The 23,777-nt window shown below is 48.9% G+C and overlaps 1 protein-coding gene across 1 annotated transcript in view; it reads right to left on the bottom strand.

Moving 5' to 3' along the window:
- The window catches only part of EBF4 (EBF family member 4), a 70,396-nt gene that overhangs the window by 8,767 nt on the left and 37,852 nt on the right, over positions 1–23,777 (bottom strand). The window contains exons 7-8 of the mRNA XM_045295534.1: positions 903–984; positions 17–134 (exon numbers count right to left, since the gene is read on the bottom strand). Of these exons, the coding sequence (XP_045151469.1) occupies positions 17–134; positions 903–984 (200 nt within the window). The remainder of the gene's footprint in view (positions 1–16; positions 135–902; positions 985–23,777) is intronic.

Here is a 23,777-nt window from a genome sequence, read left to right as displayed (position 1 = left end):
GGCCCGAGATCCTGACCTTCGGAGGGGTCCAGGCGGCGCGCCCTGCGGCCGTGCTTGGAGTTGTTGTGCACAAACATGTTGTCGGACACCGCCAACACGTGGCCGTCCACGCTCACCGTCGTGGACACCACCACCTGCGGGGAGAGCCGAGGCCAGGCTGGCGGGGCTCGGGATGGACTGGGGCTGGAAGCGGGAACTCAGTGGCCTGGTAGGATGGGGAGACCAGGGCTCAGGCCCCCCCTGACTGGGCGCCCTGAGAGGGTGGGAAGGGAGCTACATCCTGGGTCAGGCATCACCCTCAGACTGCCTAGAAAAAATGCCCTCTGTAGTATTAACTAAGAGACAGGGGTGGAGGGGGTTGGGGGTGGGGTGTCTCTGACTCTTTGGGCCAAAAGGGACTATTCTTTTTGCACGCCCAGCTTCCTGGGTTATATCCAAGGGGCAGAAGCAGAGTTTTCGACAACTGGGAGTGAAGGGCTGGATGGGGAGAGCCAGAGTGGGCAGCGGTGGGGGGTAGGGGGCTTCAACTGAAGCTCCCCCACAGTTCTGGGGAGGAGACTGGGGCTGCCCCCTTCTCCCCCCTCCCCCTGAACTAGGAGGGGTGTGCAGGTTGGGGATGTGCTAAGGGCAGCTGCTCTCTGCTTCACGCTATGCAAATTACCCAGGTCGTTAATCATGTAAAAATGTCACAATTAGCATCTTCTTAAGTGGGACTCTAATGAAGCCTCCCCTGGCAGCCAGCAGAAGTTGAGAAGGGACCGCCCCACCCCCAGCAGGCACCAGGCGCCTCAGCACAGGCCTGGGACGAGCTCTACCCTTACACCCTTCCCTCCCTCCCTCCCAGGCCACCCCTCTCCCCTGGGAAGGGCAGGTCTGCAGGGGAGGCCTCTCCCCCGGCCCACCTGGAAGCGGCGCATGTCTCGGGGATTCCCCGCATTCTTTAGGCAGTTCTGGTTGCACTTGAGGAAGAACTTGAGGAAGAACCTGGAACAGTTTGGTTAGTGCCCTCAAGGGTCTGGGGTGGGTGGGGTGGAGGTGGTTCTGGAAACAGATGGGAGATTCCACGGCTCCCTGCCAGGGCCCCTCCCAGGAGGGTGTCTCCATCGGCCGGCCTGCCAGCTCTAAGACAGGCACCAGCCCCCATATTTCCATCACAAGCTGCAAAGCCACAGTGTGCCCGACACACAACACACGTGGAGTAGACCCCTCACACGCGGAGGACATTGCTACACACGGTGGTCACTTGGAACCACAAAGTGTATACCCATCCTACATCCCCGAACCCAAATCCACTGCCAGCGGGTCGTTGAGGACACAGAGTGACCCTGTCTATACAGGGTTTCAGAGGCCGTCCATCTTTATGGGATCTTCCTCCTGCAGAGTGGCTGGTGGGTTTGCGCTGCTGACCTCTCCACACATGCACGATGTGTAGTCTTCAAAGGAGCATGCACTGTGTGTATACTCTGCGTGCTATTTGTTGTTACGCATCTGTGAGTACCAACTCACAGTCGCCCTATGTACAAGAGAACATACACTGCCTGGTCCCGAATCATCCTCCCAATTATTCCTGTTTGAGCCTGCCGTGGTGGCCACTGGGCACTCCATCTTTCGGGAGTCTTCCTCTCTTTCTGCTGACCCTCTATTACTTGTCAATTATACCCAAGACACTGTATACTTATCACAGGTAATGTGTACTCCATATGTCCAACCTGAAGTTATCACAAACATGTCTGTGATAACTTTACATCACACACACATATACACTCCACATGGTATATACCTACCACACATACAGCACATCTAGCCTAGCATATCCTTCTCACAGTATACCCCTCACCCACACAATGGTGGGAATGGAATCTGCTATGTACAAGGAGGCTCTCATCATAGGCCATCTCTATGATCTGTACTCAGCACAGGGTGTATATTATATATACCGCATATGCCTTATATACTACCCACTGCCACAGAGTCAGTCAGTCCCGACTCCTTGGATTTCTGGGATGGGGGAAATCTTTACCAGAGCAAACAGCCTCATCTTTCTCCCACGGAGCAACTCTTGGGTTTCAACTGCTGACCTTGTGGTTAGCAGCCAGCTCACAAATATATACTCACAGAAAAATATGCCCACCACCTGAGGAGAGCCACCACACTCTGGGTCTTCCTTTCCCACGAGCACACGCAATATGTACTGTGCACACAGAGTATATGCGTCACACACATGTGGCCCACTCACCACACGGTGTCCATGCCCATCACACACAGCATGTGCAGAGCAGTGTTCCCCCTAATGCCCCCTCTCATGGTGTCTGTGATGACCCTGGCAGACACTGCACAGCCACCTCACACGCAGACCCCCCTCCCTGAGACCAGTCTTCTCCCCCATGTCAGAGCTCCCCTCGCATAGCCGACACCTTCCCAGAATAGATCTCCTCCCCTACAGCTGATCCCCTCCCACCTAGCAGATCCCTCCCCTCCACAATAGACCCCCCTGCCATGCAGCGGAGCCCCTCCATAGAGTGTCAGTGGTTACCACCTAATGCCACCACCCTTTAATACAGTTCCTCATGTTGTCATGACCCTCAACCATAAAATTATTTTCATTGCTACTTAATCACTGCCATTTTGCTACTGTTGTGATTCGGGCAGTCCCTGTAAAAGGTTCATTCAACCCCCAAAGGGGTCTCGACCCACAGGTTGAGAACTACTGGAGTAAATGATCTCCCTGACACATATCCTCCTGACTCACAGCACATTCCCCCAAGCACAAATAGATCCCCTCTCACAGAGCAGATTCCCCTTCACACAGCAGATCCTCCTGACATGCAGCACATCCTCCTCGCCCAGAGCAGACCCCTGTCACGGATGCAGATCTCCCTCACACATATTCTATTAATTATTCTCACAGCAAAAAAGTGAACCACCCAGTGCTTGCACTCACTGTACACAGGGTACCTGCCAGACCCACCTTACAGATAGATCAATACACAGTATCTTTTTCCCAGAGAGTAATTTGGAAAAAGCACACTATATGAGATGTTACAACAAAGTGCTAAGGCTGCTTTTTAGAATAAACCTTCAAGCATTTGCAGGCAGTTAGCTGGCTGGCATGGCCTTGGCCCCACCACCCAGCATCAAGGTAACAAGGTAACCATGGGCAACACGCTGGCTGCTGTACAGTTAGCAAATGCAGGATAACAGCAGTACCTGCCTTGGCCCTCACTTGACTGTGAGCCTTCAGAGAGGCACCCCGCAGCAAACTGTTGAGGGTGAGGCTACAGTGGTCCGTGTGTCCTGGCATGTGGCACAGCCTCCTGGATGAGCTCTTCCAGGCAGTGTCTGCCTTTCACCATGTCCCCTGCCACACCTTTAGACCCCAAACATAAATGCCTGTTTGACTTAAGTTTGCAAAAGTGAGATTCACTTTCAGAGGAAGATCTGCACAGGCTTGGAAAGCCCCTTCCTCTGAGAGGAGACCCCCTTCCTCAAGAGCTGGGAGGAGTGGGCACCACCCCTAGGGCAGAGGTATGTCTGAAGAGGCAGTTGCTTACTGGGAGCTGGTAGCAGTCACACCACCCCCAGGTCCTTACTTCTGTCCATACTGCTGACCCCTCTGCACCTGTCATCTTCCTGTTCATCTCTGGGAATCCCCTTTATTTCCATTCCACAGAGACATCACAGCCGCATCCATTTTTATCTACAGTAGAAACTTCTAGAAATATGTTCACAGAGTTTAGACGTTCTATATACCCCAACAGGACATTCTGAGGCACACACAGCAAGAGGTCCCAAACAGAGCACTCACATAGTTTAGAGACCCCATAAACTCCCTACAGGTTACTCTCACACACAGGCTACTTATATGGCCCCAAACAGGTATCACCATGGTATAGGTACCCTGTAGGTCACCCATATTTATGGATACCTCAAGTGCACCCACACAGGTGTAGCATCCAGTTATCTCTCATCATTGGCTACAGTAATCACTTGCATGCAAATATTCTTGTCACCACTACAGGACATCCCCTGTAGCAGACACCCCTACACCTACAGTAGTCACTTCACACATGTCCTACAAGTATATGACATATCGTGTGAGGGAGCTGTAACAATGGAATGAAAAGATCATGGAATTTTTCCATCAACTTTCTGAAGCCCCCCAGTGTAGATCCCCTAATCACACAGATGGTGCAGACCGGTTCATTTAAGTTCAGCTTTCATGTCCTTAGGCCTTTACCGGGGGCTAGGAGGAGGGCAGAGGCCAGGAGAGAACATGGTCCTTGTTCTTAAGAGGACTCATGCTAACTCTTGAATCCCGCTGGTGATGCAAAAAGCACAGGAATGCCCCAAAGATACGACACACACCTCTCTGACATGCACACACGTGCCCGCTATTCTCTGTCCTCATCCAAAGGGAAGAGGAAGGGTCTATGGGTGGGCTGGAAATGTGAGCTGATTCACTGTGTGGCCTGGGTAAACTCTTCTTTGTCCCTGCCATCTGCCCTTGTTCATGCATGGAGAGCCTGTGGAGGTGCCTTCCCGGGTGGCCTTAAGGGACATCCTTTACCGCAAACTCCCCATAGCGCTAGGCCTTGTGCCAGAGAAGCCTGCTCATTGTCTCTTCCCTGAGCTCTTGCTTCCACTTGTCTGTAGGTTTGTCATGCTGTGGTGTCACGTGTGTTGCTGTCACTGGTATTTCAAAAACCAGCAAAACCAAAGTAAACAGGTTTCAACAGAGCTTCCAGACTAAGAAGGAGGAATAGGCTGTCCACTTCAGAGGGATTAGCCACCGAGAACCTTCTGGATAGCAGTGAAACATTGTCACACACTGAAATCCTAAAGATTGAAAAAACAGAAACAAAGAAATAAAAAAAGAAGTAGTCGTAACTGAACATTGCCAGAGACAGGGCCAGAAGATGAGCCCTTCAGGTTGAAAGGAACTCAAAAGACGACCGAGGAAGAGCAGCCTTCTCAAAGTGGAGGTGATCATAATGGCATGGATAGATTCAGGCCGGCGGGAGCAAAGCCCTCAGGACCTTCATTTGTTGACAATGCTTGACTCGAAATGAGAAAACATAGCGGCCAACAGTTAATACTTGGAACTTGGAATGTACGGACTATGAATCTAGAAAAAATGGAATTTGTCAAAAATTAAATGGAAAGCATGAAGATTGATATTCTAGGCATTCGTGAGCTGAAATGGACTGGTATTGACAATTTTTGAATCAGAAATCATATGGCTTACTCTGCTGGGACTAAAACAATCAAGAAGAATGGCGTTGCATTTATCCTCCAAAAGGACATTTCAAGATCTATCTCGAAGTCTGTGATAGGGTAATATCTATCCCCATATAAGGAAATCCAATCAAAACAACTCGTATTCAAATTTATGAACCAGCTACCAAAGGTAGTGATGAAGTACTTGAAGGATTTACCAATGTCTTCAGTCTGAAATTGATCAAGCATGCAATCAAGATGCATTGATAATTATTGGTGAATGGAATGCAAAAGTTGGAAACAAAGAAGGAACATTATTTGGAAAATAGGGACTTGGTTATAGAAATGAAGCTGGAGATAACATGATAGAATTTTGCAAGACAAATGACTTGTTCTTAGCAAATACCTTTTCTCAACAACACAAAAGGCAACTATAAACATGGACTTCCCCAGATAGACCACCAAAATCCAATTGACTATATCTGTGGGAAGAGACTGATTGAGACGCTCAATATCAGCAGCTAAAACCAGGCCAGGATTATATGATACTCACCTTCCTGACACTATCACTGAAGACAAAATGGTTGCATAAGTAAATGTGGTGAAGAAAGTTGATGATGCCCGGCTATTAAAAGATATAGCATCTGGGGTCTTAAAGGCTTATAGTTAAACAAGTGGCCTTCGAGCAGGGAAGCAACAAAGCCCACATGGAAGAAACACATCAGCCTGTGTGATCATGAGGTGTCAGCAGGAAAAGGTATCAGAAATTAAAAAACAAGCAACCAAATTGGTGTGAAGGGGTGTGACTGTAGTGGTGACCCAAAACCCATCTGTCAGGTAACTGGACAGTCCCTCTCAGCAGGGCCACATGGAAGGGATGGCAAATCCAGGGTGCTATATAGCACTGATGAACCATATAACTATTCTCTAGTTCTTAAATATTTCCTCCCCTTACTATTATGGTTTTTATTTGTTTTACCTCATTAATCATGTTAGATTTGCATAGGTTCATTTGAATATTTAAGATTGCTAGATATATGAAAGCTAAGATAGATAACCCTTCAGAAACAGTAACAGGAGTAACTGTTCCCTTAGGGTCCAGGAAGAGGGGGGCGATAGCATTGATGACTGTAAAACCCCATTCAATGGGATTGAACAACAGAATTGTACATGAATGGATACATTGAATGTGTAAGATAGAGCAAAAAATAAATAGATAAGGGGATAAAGAGGAGCTGATATCAAGGAGTTCCAGAAGAAAGAGAAAATTTTTAAACTGATTGTGGTAGCAATTGTACAATACTGCTTGCGGTGATAGAACACTAAAGACAGAAAACCTGATGCACTGCTGGAGGACATCAAGAACATCATTCATCAGGGGCTGGCGTGGAGAGCAAATGTTTTGAGAAGGATGAGGGCAATGAATGTACAAATGTGCTTTACACAATTGATGTATGTATGGATTGTGATAAGAGTTGTATGAGCCCCGAATAAAATGATTAAAAATAATAATAAAATAAAATAAGGTCATACTATTTGATATAAAAAAAAGAACAGCATTCATGAAGAAAGCAGGTCATTAAAAAAACAGGAAAGAAAGAAAAGTTCAAAGTGGATGTCAGAAGAGACTCTGACACTTGGTCTTAATTGTAGAATAGCTAAATCAAAGGGGGAAATGATGAAGTCAAAGAACTGAACAGAAAATGTCAAAGGGCAGCTTGAGAAGACAAAGTAAAATGTTACAGTGAAATGTGCAAAGTCCTAGAGCTAGGAAATCAAGAAGGAAGAACACTCAGCATACTGTAAGCTGAAAGAATTCAAGAAGAAATTCAAGCCTTGAGTTGCAATATTGAAAGACTATCGGCAAAATATTGAGTGGAGCATCGAAAGAAGATGGAAGGAACACAGTCACTGTACTGAAAAGAATTGGTCAGCATACAACCATTTCAAGAGGTCCTATAGGATCAAGAAGCAATGGTACTGAGAGAGGAAGTCCAAGCTGCCCCGAACGCATTACCCAAAACCAGACAGAATGCCAAATTAAATGTTTCAACAAGCTGATAAAATGCTAGAAGCAAAAAACAAAGAAACAAACAAAAACAACAAAAAGCCACTAGAAGCACTCACTCAATGCATGCCACAAAATTTGGAAGACAGCTATTTGGCCAGCTGACTGGAAGAGATCTGTGTTTGTATGCATTGTAAAGAAAGGTGACCCAAGAAAATGTGCAAATTATAGCACAATCTCACATGCAAGTAAAATTTTCCTGTTGCTGAAGATCATCCAGCAATGGTTGCAGCAGCACACTGACAGGAAGGGAGACAGGGAGAGAGCTACCAGATTCAGGCCAGACACCGAAGAGGACGTGAAACAAGGGCTATCAATGCTGCTGTCAGGTGGATCTTGGCTCAAAGCAGAGACTACCAGGAAGGTGTCTGCTTGTGTTTTATTGACTATGAGAAGGCCTTCAACTGGTGGACCATAACAAACTAGGTATCCTTGAGAAGGATGGGCTCTCAGAACACTTCATTGTGCTCATATGGAGCTTGTGCATGGACCAAGAGGCAGCTGTGCTAACAGACAGGAAATATTGCCTGGTTTACATCAGAAAAGGCGTGTGACAGGGTTGTATCCTCTCCCCATACTTATTCAATCTGTATGCTGGGCAAATAATCAGAAGCTAGACTATATGAAGAAGAAGAAGCCTTATTAATAGCTTGTAATATACAGATGACACAACTTCACTTGCTGAAAGTGAGGAGGACTTGAAGCACTTGCTGAGGAAGATCAAGGATGGCAGCCTTCTGTATGGATCACGACTCAATGTAAAGAAGATCCACATCCTCACAAGTGGACCAGTAATTAACAACATGATAAATGGAGAAAAGGTCGCCGTTGTCAAGGATTTCGTCTTGCTTGTATCCACAATCGATGCTCATGAAAGCAGCAGTCCATAGATCAAATGATGCATTGCAGTAGGTAAATCTGCTGCGCGAAATTTCTTTAAAGTGTTGAAAACAGAGATGTTACTTTGAGGACTGGAGCCCATCCTACCCAAGCCATATTTTCCAGGGCCTCCTATGCATGTGAAAGTTGCGTGTTGAAAAAGGGAGACCGAATAAGAATTGATGGATTTGAACTGTGGTGCTGGCAGGGAATACTGGAAGTACTATGAACTGCCCAAAGGACAAACAGATCTGTCTCGAAAGAAGTACAGTCTGAAGGTTCCTTAAAAACAAGGATGGCGAGACTTCTTCTCATGTACTTTGGACATGTTGGCAGGAGAGACTGGTCCCTGGAGGACAGACATCTTGCTTGGTAAAGTGGAGGGGGCAGCAAAAAAGAGGAAGACCTTCCATAAGATGGACGGACACAGTGGCTGCAACAATGGGCTCAAACATAGGACAATTGTGAAGATGGCGCAGGACAGGGAGATGTTTCCTTCTGTTGTAACACCTAATAGCAACAAAGCTCTTGCTCAAGCAGTCTCCAGTAGGTACCACATGTCCTTTGGGTCCAGCACTGGCCAGCCTTCTCCAGCCACTGTGGACTTCAGAGGTGCCTCCTCTCAGCGAGGCCCATGGTCCTGCCAGAATGTCCATCTATGCAGAGGTGCGCAGGACAGAATCCCTTTCTGAGCCAGGTCAGCACAAGGCCCGGATCTCCTGGGGGGTCATGGAGGGTCAGTTTCCTTTCCCCTTCCCTCTGCGCCTCTAGCTGTCAATGGTTCAGCTGTTGAAATCTCACTTAACTTCCAAGAAGCTGCTTCCAGTTGGCAGCCTGCCCAGGCAGAGGCCGAGCTGATGCAAACACTCTCCAGGAAGCCCGTTGCTACTGCTGCCTACTCCGCTCCTGCCTGAAGGAAGGTATCCGCAGAAATTATCCCAAACCTTGGAAATAAGGCAAAGGCAAAAAGATGATGGTGTACCCTTTCAACGGCTCTCGAACAGTGCTTTTCAAAGGGTGGTGCCTAGACCTGGAGCATCAGCACCACTAGAGACTTGCTACAGATGCAGACTCTCAGGCCCTACTTGAGACTTCTTGAATCAAGAACTCTTCAGGTGGGGCCCAGGAACCTGTGTTTTTCAAGTCTTCCACATGAGTCTGATGCACTCAACGTCTGAGAAGCACCCCTCTGAGTCTGGGTGGTGCTGTTCGGTGAGATGTTGGACTGTTAACCTCAAGGTCATTGGTTCAAACCCACTAGCCGTGCTCCGAGGGGGGTAAATGATGAGGTTACCTGCTCCTGTAAAATCTTCTAGTCAAAAGATATAGCGTCTGGGGTCTTAAAGGCTTGAAGATAAACAAGTGGCCATCTAGCTCAGACGCAATAAAGCCCACATGGAAGAAGCACACCAGCCTGTGTGATCACAAGGTGCCAAAGGGATCAGGGATCAGGCATCAAAAAACAAAAAATCAAATCATTGTGAATGAAGGGGAGTTCAGACTCCCATCAAGACCCATCTGTAGGCAACTGGACATCCCCTTACTGAAGGGTCCCAGGGAGGAGATGAGCCAGTCAGGGTGCGGTGTAGCAATAATGAAACATACAACTTTCCTCTAGTTCCTAAATGCTTCCTTTCCCCCACTATCATGATCCCAATTCTATCTTACAAATTTGGCTAGACCAGAGGATGTACACTGGTACAGATAGGAACTGGAAACACAGGGAATCCAGGACAGATGATCCCTTCGGGACCAGTGTTGAGAGTGGTGATACTGGGAGGGTGGAGGGTGGGTGGCGTGGAAAGGGGGAACCGATTACAAGGATCTACATATAACCTCCTCCCTGGGGGATGGACAACAGAAAAATGGGTGAAGGGAGACATTGGACAGTGTAAGATGTGACAAAATACTAATAATTTATAAATTATCAAGGGCTCATGAGGGAGCGGGGAGGGGAAGGGGAAAATGAGCTGATACCAAGGGCTCAAGCAGAAAGCAAATGTCTTGAGAATGATGATGGCAACAAATGTACAAATGTGCTTGACACAATGGATGTATGTATGGATTGTGATAAGAGTTGTAGGAGCCCCCAATAAAATGATTTTTTTAAAAATCTTCTAGTCAGGAACTAACTCTATATGGCCAGAATCAACTTGGTAACAGTGGTTTGCTCTGGACTTATGCTATCCAATATGGCAGCCACTAGCCTCGCGTGGTATTGAGGCCCTGAAATGTGGTTAGTCTGATTTGAGATGTGCAGTAAGTATAAAAAAAGGAGCCCTGGTGGTGTAGTGGGTTCAGTGTTGGGCTGCTAACCACAAGGTCTGTGGTCCAAACCTGCCAGCTGCTCCTTGGGAGGAAGATGCAGCTGTGTGCTCCTGTGAGGATTTACAGTCCTAGGATGCCTAGGGAGGAGCAGTTCTACTCTGTTATATAAGGTTATGTATATATAAAAGGTCGCTAAGCCTCGATGGCGGTGGATCTGGTAAGCGTAAACTACACACGACCGCTCAACTACTGAGGGAAAAAAGAATGGGAAACATCTTAATATCTTTTGGTATTGACTACAGGTTGGAATGATACTATTTTGAATAAACTGGGTTAAGTAAAACACATCATTAAAATTAATTTCACCAGTTCCTTCTTGCTTTTACCAACGTGGCTGCTAGAGAACTTAACATTCCGTATGTGGCTGACATGAACTTCATCTTGGGCAACACTAGTCTAAAGGAACATGCTACAAAGCCACCTCAGTGGGCAGTAACCTTGACTCATAGTGACTGGATGGGGGTCCAGATGCTGTAATGTCAAGCGTTCATTTGCAGAAAACCGATAAGGCGCACATAACATTTGCCCGGAGGAGGAGGAAATAATTCCTGTGCTAGGGAGAATTTAGTCTTAAGAGTCACAATGGACTCTCAACATTAACTAGCCTTGTCCCTAACTTAGCAATTGCATCCAGCATTCTCTTCTTCTTTCCGCTCCCATCCCCCTGCTGCCTCTCTCTGTAGCGTAGAGAAACACAAATACTACTTTTAATCAATATGCTCACGAGGGTTTCAAAAGTTCTTGGAAAAATGAAATGAAACATAGTGACACTTCTTTCCACAAAATGTTCAAAGTCCACAAATATGCATATACTAGGAACATATAATAGATTTATATATAATGTATATATTACATAGTATTTTATTTTTTTTAAATCCTCACTGTGATTGAGTCCATTTTGACTGACAGTAACTCTATAGCAACAAGGTAGAACTCCCCTGGTGGATTTTCAAGGCTGTAACTTTTATTTATTTATTTGAGGCTGTAACGTTTTATGGGAGTAGGAATCCTCATCCTTCTCCCAGGGAGGAGCTGGTGGTTTCAAACTGCTCACCTTGTGGTTATCAGCCTAACACATAACCCACAACACCCACTAGGGCTCAGACACATATTTACATACAGTGAACCCTCGCCACTTCGCGCTTCGACTTCCGCGGCTTCACTCTATCGCGGTTTTTGCGTAACAGCGCATGCTCTGTCATTACTGCCACTGATTGGCTCATACTGTACACGCTTGATGCCATAAATAATATAATAAATAATAAATGATAATTGTAACGTCCAAAATGTTTTACTGTATTTTCCCTTTTTCGTTTAATAAATTGGGTAATACGAGTGTAATGGTGACTAAAGTGTGTTTTTTCATGTCCTCTATGCTCTAACTATGAAAATATTTGATTTACAAATAAGGAATCCTACTTCACGGAATTTCATTTATCATGGTAGGGTCTAGAACCGATTAACCGCGATAAACGAAGGTTCACTGTATTTCTCTGAGCCTTCGTTGAGCCAGCTTTGTCATCTTGCTGGTTCCCTATTAAAGAGTTACAGAAAATCTTGACACAGACTTAGTATCAATTTGCATGAGAATCACACTTTTAACCTTTGTGCAATCATGCTTCCACAAGCAAGCACTCCTGACCCACAAAGGCTCCTGCTCTCAGAAGCCAGGCTCAGAACTGCCGTGCGTGGGCCCTGGAGGTGGAGAACCAGGACTTGTGCCCAAGACTCTCCCTGTTAGCTCACCAGTTCCTCTGTGCCCTCGCCCTCTGGTGGGGAACCCAGGCCTCCAGTCCCCTCTGTCTTCAACCCTGGAAGGCAGACACGGCACTTTTCACCATCTAAAGACAGGGCCCAGGAGTGGTCCTTATTTGAGGGCAATCCAGGTGAGCATCTGTGTAACACTTGCTCCACCCTGAGGGTGGAGGGTGTCCCTGGGGAAGATGAGACTTGGAGAAAGAAGAGGAAGGAGGGACAGCAGCCCCTCCGATCCATGTCTACAGAAGCTGGTTATGGGGAGACTGGTGGGAAGGGGAGCTGGTGGGAGACAGATATGACCTTTGAAAGAGAACCTGGGCAGGGTCTGGGTAAATGAGGACAACATCACGGGGCCTGGGACCACCATGCACAGACCTGAAGCAGGAAGGGGTGTGTGCTCTGCCGTGGTTGGCAGGTCCAGCAGCTCTGATCACTGGCAGGAGAGCACCCCGCCCCACAGAAAAAGCCTGCAGGTTTTCTCCAAGCAGTTCTCCCTGCCCCGGCCCTGTGGGGCTGGATGAGGAGCCTGGGGAGCCCCTTTCCCACAGACTGGGGAAGTGAGGCCAGGCCAAGCCTGCAGCCTGGCTCCTGTGAGTGCCTCTGCAGAGGGCAAGTACTATGTATGAGCTGTCCTGGAGTCAGGGCAGCACCTGTGCCCACACCATTCTGGGTAGTGAAGAATTCATCTTGTCCACAGAGAGGTCTTGCCTCTGCTCTCAATTACTGGGAAGTGATCTCAACTCACCGTCATTGAATTCATTCAGACTCACAGAGAACCTCTAGGACAGGATCGAACTGCCCCTGTAAGTTTCCTAGACTGTAACTCATTTTGAGAGTAGAAAGCCTCATCTTTCTCCCATGGAGGAGCGGCTGGAGGTTTTGAACTGCTGACCTTGAGGTTAGCAACCCAACTCATGACTACTACGCCACCGGGACTCCTGGGAGGAGGTAGCTAAACCTCTAGAATATCCCGTCAGAGGAACCTTGGGTCATGGAGATATCCGTTTGACCTCCCAAAGGGTGTGGCGGTTAAAGGTGACCCCATGGACAACATGTGATATCCCCGAACCCCAAACCCACTGCCACTGAGTTGATTCCAACTTCTAGTGGCCCCGTAGGGCAGGCAGAACGGCCCCTTTGGGCCCCGAGGCTATAATTCTTTGTGGGGCACAAAGTCTCATCTTTCTACTGATGCTGCAGTGAGCAGCTGCATTTGTCACACACTGCACCACCAGGGCTTTTTAGATGAGGGAGCCCCAAGAAAAACTTTGAACACCAAGCTCAGGTGAGCTTCATGGTTGGCATGCTCCGCGCACATTGGCACACACCAGTCCTGGGAAACCCTGGCTCCGGGGCACGAGTACCGTGAACCCTGCACGTGGCACTTTCCCAGATGCTGCCCTACCTGCTTCTCCTGTGCTGATTGTAATCTGTCTCCTTTCCCCACCACCCCTGACAGTCCATTATCAAACCTGAAGGTGATTTGGGGAAAGCCGTGAACTAGCAGTGTCAGGTGTGAGGTCGGTCTGTGTGAACTGTGACCTCTGAAAGGCAGCAGTTGTGCAATGCTCACAATCTCTGCTGGTGTGCAGGAGGCTCTCTGAAGCATGGCCCCTCATCTGGGGCATGGGGAAGGAGGGAGAGACAAAAAGCCCCAGGAACGGCCATGAGAACTACTTGGAGAAAACACTGTAAATACAAGCACAAGTTACAACCAAAAGACACCGTGGATGTCACTGTGTTGTTGTTTTTTAAGTGAAACATCCTTGATAGCTTTGTGTCCCCCAAAATATCTGCTGAAGGTCTGCTGCACCCCCTTGTCCCTGGGAATGGAACTTTGTTTAGAAACAGTCTCTGAATGTGTAATCAGGTTGCACGAGGTCCTACTGGAGCAGCGTGGGTCCTCGTCCAACGAAGAGGAGACACAAATGTAGGCGCAGAGGGAAGAGGGCCACTTGAAGGTGGAAACAGAGACTGGCGTGGTGCATCTACGGGTCTAGGGATGTCGACTCTCACCGGGAGCTGCAGGAGCTAGGAAGGGGAGGAACCTTCCTCTTGTCTTCAGAGAGGGCCACTCCCGAGGACACAGCTCTGTCCAGTCGATGGAGCACAGGGTGAGAGCCGGTCACCGGCACTGTCTTGCTTAAGCCACTCACAGGCCGGAGGCGGTATGGGTCTGCTCTCATTCCCATTGCCAGATGGTAAACCGAGGATCAACGAGAGTAAACTACAGAGTCACAGTAAATGCCAACGTCAGGATACGCAACTGACCAGTAACGCTGACATCAAGAAGCCCCTCTGAAAGAGGGAACCCCCACCCCGAGAGTCCAACCCTGCTGGGCACTGCTATGGCCAGGCTTTGTAGCAAGTCAGCGAGCTCCTTCAAAAGCAGTCCTGTGAGGCAGGCTGTGTAGAGGGACCAGGGTAGCGATTTCACCAGGATTTCCTCAAGGTTACAAAGCCCATACATTGCAAGGAACTCAAGTGCCCTTGTTAGTTAGATTGGGGCTGTGGCTGCTGTGACTGACCGCTGCCCTCCATCAAAGACGCTTTCCATGATAAACGGGCAGGTGAACCAGATGAACGAAGCGTTCATCGTGGTCGAAGCGCAGGGATGAGTGTACCCGGTTCGTGATTCTAGTCTGCCTATACGTTTCACATTCCCCATAATAATAATTTTTAAACGTTTAACAAACGGCCCGTGGAAGAGCAGTGAACAGTAGTCAGCCTGCTCATACAGCATTTAAGAAAGTAAAACCAAGCCGAACTCAGAACTTCCCCTGTGGATTTACGGTAGAAAGCCTCCTCCTTTCTCCCTGGGAGCAGCTGGTGGTTTCAAACTGCTGACCCTGTGATTAGCCGCACAACGCAGAACCCGCTACTCGTCCCCCCAGGGCTCCTTTTAAAAGGTAGTAGTTATCGGCCTTGGCTCTGATGCTCATGCTTGAAAGGAAAGTTAAATTATGATACGAGAAGTTCGTCTACATCCCGCCCTCGCCACAGCCCGAACAAAGTCTTCACCTGCCTGGGCGTTGCTATCAAGTGCTGTAGCCACCCTGCAAACACAACTCAAGGTTAAATGGCAATGAACCTTCTTGCCAACGGCATATCCCTCGCTGCAGAAGCCAATGCCGGAACGGATAGGGTTCAAGGGCCATGTCTGCCTGACACAGAACTTCTAGGGGTGAACGACTCTCCGGCATCAGGAGAGCCTGTCTGGCAGTGTTTGGCTCAAATGAGATACTCGAGAGATTGGCCATCCCCTGACAGAAGGCTCACAAAGAGGGGACGAGCCAGTCAGGGTGCAGTGTAGCGTCAATGAAACATACAGCTTTCCTCTAGTTCTTTAATGCGTCCTCCCCCAACCCATGATCATGACCCCAATTCTACCTTACAAATCTGGCTAGACCAGAACACGTACACGGGTACAGATAGGAGCTGGAAACACAGGGAATCCAGGACAGATAAACCCCTCAGGACCAATAATGAGAGTAGCGATACCAGGAGGGGAAGGGGAAGGTGGGGGAAGAAACTGATCACAAGGATCTACATATAACCCCCTCCCAGGGGGACAGACAACAGAAACGTGGGTGAAGCGAGACCTAGGTCAGTGTAAGGCATCAAAAAATAATAACAATTTATAAATTATCAAGGGTTCCTGAGGGAGGGAGGGGGGAAATGAGGGGCTGATACCAAGAGCTCAAGTACGAGGAAAATGTTTTGAAAATGATGATGGCAACAAATGCACAAATGTGCTTGACACAATAGATGGATGGATTGTGATAGGAGCTGTAAGAACCCCCAAGAAAATGATTAAAAAAAGACAAACGGGCAGCTGGTTGATGGTGAGGCCCCAGCGAAGCCCCAGGCTCTCCAAGGGAGGCAAGCAGAGTGGTGGGGGGGAGGCAGTAAAGAGTACACTGGGACACTCAGACGTCCCCTGTACCCCCAGCTGTTGTTGAGTGTTGGCTGCTAGAGGGATTTAAACTGCCCTCTTTCTTCTGCAGGAAAACGTCCTCAGCCAAGAACCTAGGCTCCTTACCAGCAGTGCACAGCCAATGGGGGACCATCCCAGGGGTACCACATCCTAGCTGCCTTGCCTCAAGGAGGTAGGTGACTCTTGCCCTTGTTCATCCTCCAGATCTTCCCGGGGATCACATAGAGGCTACACCCTAGCTAAGACCCCTCTGTGCTAAGCTCCTTCCCTTGCCCTCCCCTGTCCCCCTCCCCTTATTCCTCCTGTGAGTTGCCTGAACGCAGGGCCAAGAACAATGGTGAGGGTGGTGCAGGGCCGGGCAGCATTCTGTCCTGTGGCTCACAGGGTCGCTGTGAGTCTGGACAGACTGGACAGCACCTAGCAACACGGTGTCAGTGTCGCTGAGGCAGAAAGACGGACGGATGGACGGGGGATTTCAAAGAGCAGGCATTTATTTTTTCACCATTTAGGATGCTGGAAGTCCAGATTTGGAGCGCTGGCTCCAGGGGAAGTGTGTGTGTGTGTGTGTGTGTGTGTGTGTGTGTGTGTGTGTGTGTTTGGGGGCTTCTGTCACCCTGGAGTTCCTTGGTTCCTGGGGATGTTCCTGCACCATCCTTCTTCCCCAGCACGAGCTTGCTCATCTCCGTATCTGCGCTGCTACTCTGAACGCTGCTACTCTGAACGCAGACACTGATCACACCTCGTTAACATAGCAAAGAAAACCCTGTTCCCAAATGGGAATACACCCACTTGTTAGAGGGGAGGATGCTAACACATGGGCTGAGACCATCAATGAGTCCCTAACACTCCCTTCTGCCAGGAGTCGCCCCCCCTTCCCACCAGTCAATCACTTTCACAAGAATCTACGTCTCAGGCTCCACATCTAGGAATCCCATCCTCAAACCCAGGTCACCAGTGTTTTCTCGTCTCTACAGCCTGATGAGGCAGCCAGGGCGGAAAACAGGTTCCCCATTCCAAAGAGCAACCTGTGAACGAAAGAAAGAGCCTGACAGAGAGCGCAAGGGCTCTGTCAAGGACCATCGGAAGCAAGTAGAGAGCGTCCACATCACAGTGCCGGCCAATAGAACGCTCCCCTGAAGCCCGAGCCACGGATCCCAATCACGCCTGGCTCTCTGAGCACTTGAAATGTGGCTAGTGTGACCCAGAGCTTTGTGTTCGTTTGAAGGTAAAGCGACCCACCTGTGACTGTTGGCGACCACCGTGCACAGCCCAGGTCTAGAAAGAGGCAGTGACGTGAATGTCACAGAGGTTGGGGTGAGCACCTGCTGAAGGTCTTCAGAGAAAGCAGACCGGGAGCCAAGAGCGGAAGGCAACCCAAACGGTGCATGTCCAGTGGTCAAGGTGGGCAATCAAGGTGGATGGCGAAAGACGGAGGTGGTCGTAGAGGTTTTCCACTCATGTTCACCCTCCAGGCCTTTGAGTTCACAAGACTCCAGAGAGCCGGGCCCTCTCCTGGGCTCAGTGCCCTCACTCGCCGCTGTCTCCGTGGTCACTGCTCCCTCCCCCTAGCTAAAGAATGACTGGGCGGCCCCTCACCATGGCTCCCTCATACACACACTCAAGACAATTTACTAAACACCTGCGAAAAACGCAGGAAGAAGCCCTGGTAGTATCGCGGTTGTGCCCTGGGCTGCTAATTACAAGGCCAACAGTTCAGAACCCCCAGCTGCTCCATGGGAAAGAGATGAGGCTTTCTGCTCCGGAAAGATTTACAGCCCTGAAGCCCACATTGGGGCAGTTCTAGTCTGCCCTCCAGGACCCCCTGGGAGTCAGAATCGACTCCACAGCAGTGAGATCAGCACAAGGGGCACTAAGCTCCGTAGCAGAACTGTCACCTTCCACATGGGAGGCCATGGTCTGATTTCTGGCTAATATACCTCGTGCAAACTGGCCTCACAATGGAGGCTTGCACTGAACGGCGGGTATGCTGCTGGACAGAAGGCAGCAGAACTTCCAGACACAGACGGACTAGGAAGAAAGCCCTGGTGGTCTACTTCCAAAAAGCAGTCCACGAAAACCCTGTCCATCACACTGGTCGGCTCTACAGCTGGTCATGGGGATGGTGCAGGATTGGACAGGGCTTCATTTCTTTGTGCATCGGGGCACCAAGATTTGGGGGCGAACCGAATGGCAACTTCCCGCACGTGTCAGGTAGTGTGGTCACAGAGGTGAACAGGATCTCAAAGAAATGACACGCTCCCATAAGAAACAGAAGCTTCAACAACCATCAGTGAGACAGACTGACGGACACACACAAACTCAAGTGTACTCTGCAGCAGCCACCTACTTTTCCGGAGAGGTAGAGAGGTTGACAGAAGTCATAGTTGATAAACCAGGAGCGTCTTTGCTTGCTGAGACTATGTGGCAAGGGCATTCCCTGCGAAGGGTATAACTGCTCCTGCTAAGGGGCAGATGGCATGTATGCCTCTTCCCCTGTCCCTGCCCACTCTGCTGGCCTGCGGATGCCTGGCAAGGGTGCAATGGGAGGGCGTGGGGGTGGGGGGCAGCTGTGGACCAGAGGAGGGATTTGGACTCCATGGTGTCACCAGGGGTCTGCCTTCGTGGCCCTCATTTGGAAGAAGCAGGCACCAAACAGCAGTGAATGAGGAGACAGCTGCAATAGGCCGGGCCTGTCGAAGGGTGGCCCAGGCTGCTTCCTGGCCTTGGCCTAGAGAAGTAGCCAAGACAGAGTGTCCCCAGGACCAGAGACACCTGCCAGGCCTGGACAGGGCCTCCCCACCATGATCCCCCTCGGGGGCAGAGGTGGCTGCAGTGCAGATGGGCTGGGGGACTATAAATAGCCAGGGCGCATACATTAGCATGCCAATGCACTCGCACCCCATCCTCTATGCTAATGGCCCACCATGCGCCTGAACACCTTCTGTTCCCCTGCATGCATTTGCATGCACAATTAGCATAATCTTGTATAATTAATGAACAGCGTCAATTTTAGCTCCTAAGTAATTTGATTAACATGTTGATAGGGCACTTACTAGGCTCTCCAAACCTTGGGGCTGGGCATGGGGCCTGAGAAGAGGGGGAGCAGGGTAGGGAGATGGCTAAGGGTACTCCCCCTCCAGCTGCCCAGTAGTAGTAACCCCACTTCTCCCAGATGGGGCCTGAGGGGAAGGGTGGGCGGAGAGGCTGCTGATAGGGGCCTCTGGGTATTAGCTGGAGCCTGGTTACTGAGGGTTAGTAACCTGAGCTTCATGCCCCTTATATCCACATGAGCATTGCCATAGACACACAGCCCCTGCGGCCCAAGGGGTTTTCCGGGCATCCTAGATATCAGGATACATGGGAAGAGCAGAAGAGGCGAGGAGATGGAGGGACAGAGGATGGGAGGATAGACCGATGGAAGCTAAGGGTGAGGAAGGGTAGACGAGGGGTGTGCTTGTGAACAGTTTGGGGATGTGCAGCGGGAGGCGGTGGTCCTGAGACTGAAGGAAAAGGTGTGTGTCCTTCCGGTTTTGGGCGCAAGAGCTGTATTCTATGGCCAGAGACTTTTCTGATCAATCCTCCTGATTAAGGATCATGGGAGGCAGAGGTGACGAGGCCTAGGATCTTCCACACTGCATCAAGCGACCCACGGCAGAGAGGAAAAGGAGGGGGGCAGCGTTGGGTCAGGGTTAGCCCCTTCCTATTTGGAGAAAGACCCACTCTCACACCTGAGCTCCCAGGGCTCCCAGCAGGGTGGCGGACTCCTCTGCTGTCCACCTTTGACTTAGGTCAGCATGGGGAAATTCCTCCTTGACTGCTTTTCCTGCTGCTGTCGGGCTCAGTTGCACAAGCTGCTCTACAAGATGGTGGGAGCGGGTGGAGGAGTGTGGGCTAAGAAATGACACCGTTGGGGCGCTGCACACAGCTTACTTAGCTGCACTGCAATTAGCCGTTGGCTCCATTGTACACATGGGCAAACTGCAGTAGGGGAGGCTCGGCCTGGCTCCAAGAATGTGTTCAGACATCACAGCTAGGCTGGAACCCTCAACCCCGAAGGGTCCTTCACTTTCTAGAGAGCTTGTTCCGACTGCCAACAGCCCCCTCGCTAACCAGCCTTCTTCCACCATTGCGGTCCCCAGGCCTCTTTGGGCCTTCACACTCCTTCTTCCCATCGCTTCCCGAACCCAGACTTGTTTCCAGCTGGTTTTCCCATTAGGTTTTGCTTGGAATTAGGGATGGCCACCAGAGGTTGGAACTGACTCCAGGACAACTGGTTTATTTGTGGGGAGGGGGGCTGCCCTTGTGGCTGGTACCCTGGGCCTCAGGTACCACCCCCAGGCACAAGAGGGAATCTCACCTGAACCCCTCTGCGGACCCTGCCCTTAAAAGCTTCCAGCACTGAAAGGAGAGAGGGGCGTTCATCTGGCTGATAAGAGGGAAAACCTCAACATCAAGCCAACCTCGGCTCAGCAGAAAGGCTCTGGCCCTTCACAGCAAATGCCCCAAGATGGGCTGAAGCAAGGTCCGCCCAGGCAGAATTCGTGCAAAAGCAGTGAGACCTTACCAGAGATGACAGGAGGGGGCTGATCCTACTGTGGGCTAGGTTCGTGGCTGCAGAGGACAACAGGGAACAATATTGCCTTGGCCATCGCGTTGGGGAGGGGGTCTGATTCCTTCATAGCCCCCTCAACCCCTTCTCAACAAATTTCATTTGTCAGGTGGTACCTAACCTTGGAATCAGGGGTCTAATTCTGTTCTGAACAGAGGCTGACCTCTGCCTGGTGACTTAGAATGCCCTGGTTCACTGGTAGTCCCAAATGCCCACTCTGCACCAGATGTCAGGGGTGTGTCTAGCCCAAACTCCTGTCTATTCCTGAGAGCCAGAGAAGGAGAGCTGTGATCTTCCATAGAAGAGAGTCCTCCCCATCTCGCTCCATCCCAGGGTCATCCTGGGCCACCAAATATTTGAAGTCTTAAAGCTGTGATATGCAAAAAGATACTAGCATATGGTCATTTAAATATGAATTAATTAAAATAAAAATTCATTGCTCCACTAGGGTAGCAACATTTCAAATGCCCAACATGACTGGTCTCTGTATTTTCATAGTGGCCCAGTGCAGACCACCTCAATCACTGAAGAAAGTTCTGTGGGATACTGTTGTCTTAAAGCCTTACGTGGTTCTGTGTCTCTTGTTATGCAAGGGGCACGGTTGTGCCACTGTCCTCAATTGTTCTCTAAGTTCCCAGAGGACAGGAATCATTGTTCAGGCTTCTCTGGATTCTCCCTGGAATTTGTCACCATACCTGCCCCACAGCAGGTACGCATTGCTTCAGGGTGGAATTTAAAAGTCAAAGTCACTATGGCCAGACCGAATGCTTGACCAAAACCCCACATTGCTTTTAACAGGAATCAATGTAAAATTGTTTACTAAGGTGAAAACACCAGATGAGACTTCTAGCATGGCAGAAGAACTTCCAAAAATCTCTTTCTCCAGAAAAGCAATGAAACACAGTGGCAGAAATTGTCAAACTTTTGCAGGAATCTGGAAATTAAGCAAGTTCTGGCAACAACCCAACAAGTATTGATTTTAAATGACAGATTCTCAGTAAGAACGGGGGCTCTCAGTCAGGGTGCGATGTAACAATGATGAGAAATACAACCTTCCTCTAGTTCCTAAAGGTTTCCTCCCCGCTCCCACTACCATGACTCGAATTCTATCTTGCAAGACTGGCTGGCCCAGAGGAGGTACACTGGTACAGATAGGAACTGAAAATACAGGGAATCCAGGACGGATGAGCCCTATAGGACCAGTGGTGTGAGTGGCAAAACCGGGAGGGTAAAGGGAGAATGGGTAGGAAAGAGGGAACCGATTACATGGAACTGTGTGTGACCTCCTCCCTGGGGGACAGACAACCGAAAAGTGGATGAAGGGAGAAGTCGGACAGGGCAAGATATGACAAAATACCCATTTATAAACTATCAAGGGCTCATGCGGGAGGGGGGAGTGGGGAGGGAGGGGAAAAATGAGGACCTAATGTCGGGGGTTTAAGTGGAGAGAAAATGTTTTGAGAAACGATGTACAAATGCGCTTTACACAATTGATGTGTGTATGGATTGGGATAACAGTTGTATGAGCCCCTAATAAAATGTTAAAAAAAAAAAAAAAAAAGAACGGGGGCTCTGTGGTGCTCTCACCTGCCCTCTGCTCCTCTTCCTCGCTCCAGCTCTGTGGTAGCCAGGACAACCAGCAACCCTGAAACCATGGCGATTGGGACAACTAGCAGCCTAGCAGTCACTGGAAGGAGCGTAGGAGGCTTGGAGCTTCTCAAAAGCATTGTCCAAAAGGAATTGTCACGACTTGGCCAGTCTGGCAGCCCTTTGGAAAAGCCCCATTTGCAGGGCTTCTTGTCATTTGATCAGACTCGTTCTCACTCCATGGGAAAGCTGTATTCTCAAGGCATTAGCTAAAGACAACCAATGGCAATTGTCTGATGTGGCAGTCAGTCACCAAAGGTGACGGTACCAGTTGAAGCAAACAAAATTTTGGCGAAAAAAAAATCTTCAGGCCTAGCACGTCATGCCCATGGGCAGGGCTGTGCACATGCCCAGGAAAATCCCGAGAAGGTTGTCCTCTCTCAGATGGGCTGAGTCTGAGGCACCGCACAAGCAGAAAGCGAGGCTAAGGCAGAGATATAAATTGTCTGAGCATTGAAGTCAGGACGCAACACACATACACACGGCCCCTCGGCAAAGGTTGTAAGATTGTTGGTTAAAGGCACCTAAGGTAACGTCTGTCTGCTCATGAGCTCACCAGTAAACCAACTAGGCAGAGATGTAAGTGGACAGACAGGGAATAGCGACAAAGAATTTAACCAGAAATACCGCTAAAACAGTAAGGGGCAGCAACAACAGCAAACCTTGATGTGGATGTTTTGAATTTCCAGATTGGCCACCTTATATTATTTAAAATGTCTAGTTTTCAGGAAATAAAATTACAAAACAGTTAAGTATAGATCATACACAAGGGAAAGCAAAAACAAGCTGCAGCCAATAGAAACTGTCCCCGATAAAGCCCTGGTGATAGACTGACTTACTAGATAAAGGCATTAAATCAGCTACACTAAATATACTTTAAAGAATTAAAGAATAAAGAATTGAAGAAAAAAATCAAATTGAAGGAAAATATGAGAACAATAACTCACTAAATAGAGACTATCCATAAAGAGATAAAAATAATATATACTTATATAGAGAGAGACAGAGGTATACATTCAAAGGAACTCAATAGTGTATTTTACCTGGCAGATGAAAACAGACAGACAGACAAACAAATAAACAGTGAGCTTTAAGATAGGTCAATTGAGATTATCTAGTATAAAAAAAAGAATGAAGAAAAATTAACAGAGGCTCAGATCTGTGGGACACCAAGTTCAACACATATTGGGAGTCTCAGAAGAGAAAGAGATAGAAATAATATTTAAAGAAATACTAAACCAATTACAAGGAACTATATGTGACCTCCTCCCTGGGGGACAGACAACCGAAAAGTGGGTGAAGGGAGACATCGGACAGGGCAAGATATGACAAAA

The sequence above is a fragment of the Echinops telfairi genome, unplaced genomic scaffold (assembly GCF_000313985.2).
Source record: "Echinops telfairi isolate 266 unplaced genomic scaffold, ASM31398v2 ScPeMD7_5592;HRSCAF=6446, whole genome shotgun sequence".
Lineage (NCBI taxonomy): Eukaryota > Metazoa > Chordata > Mammalia > Afrosoricida > Tenrecidae > Echinops > Echinops telfairi.
This window is presented reverse-complemented; position numbering and strand designations above follow the sequence as displayed.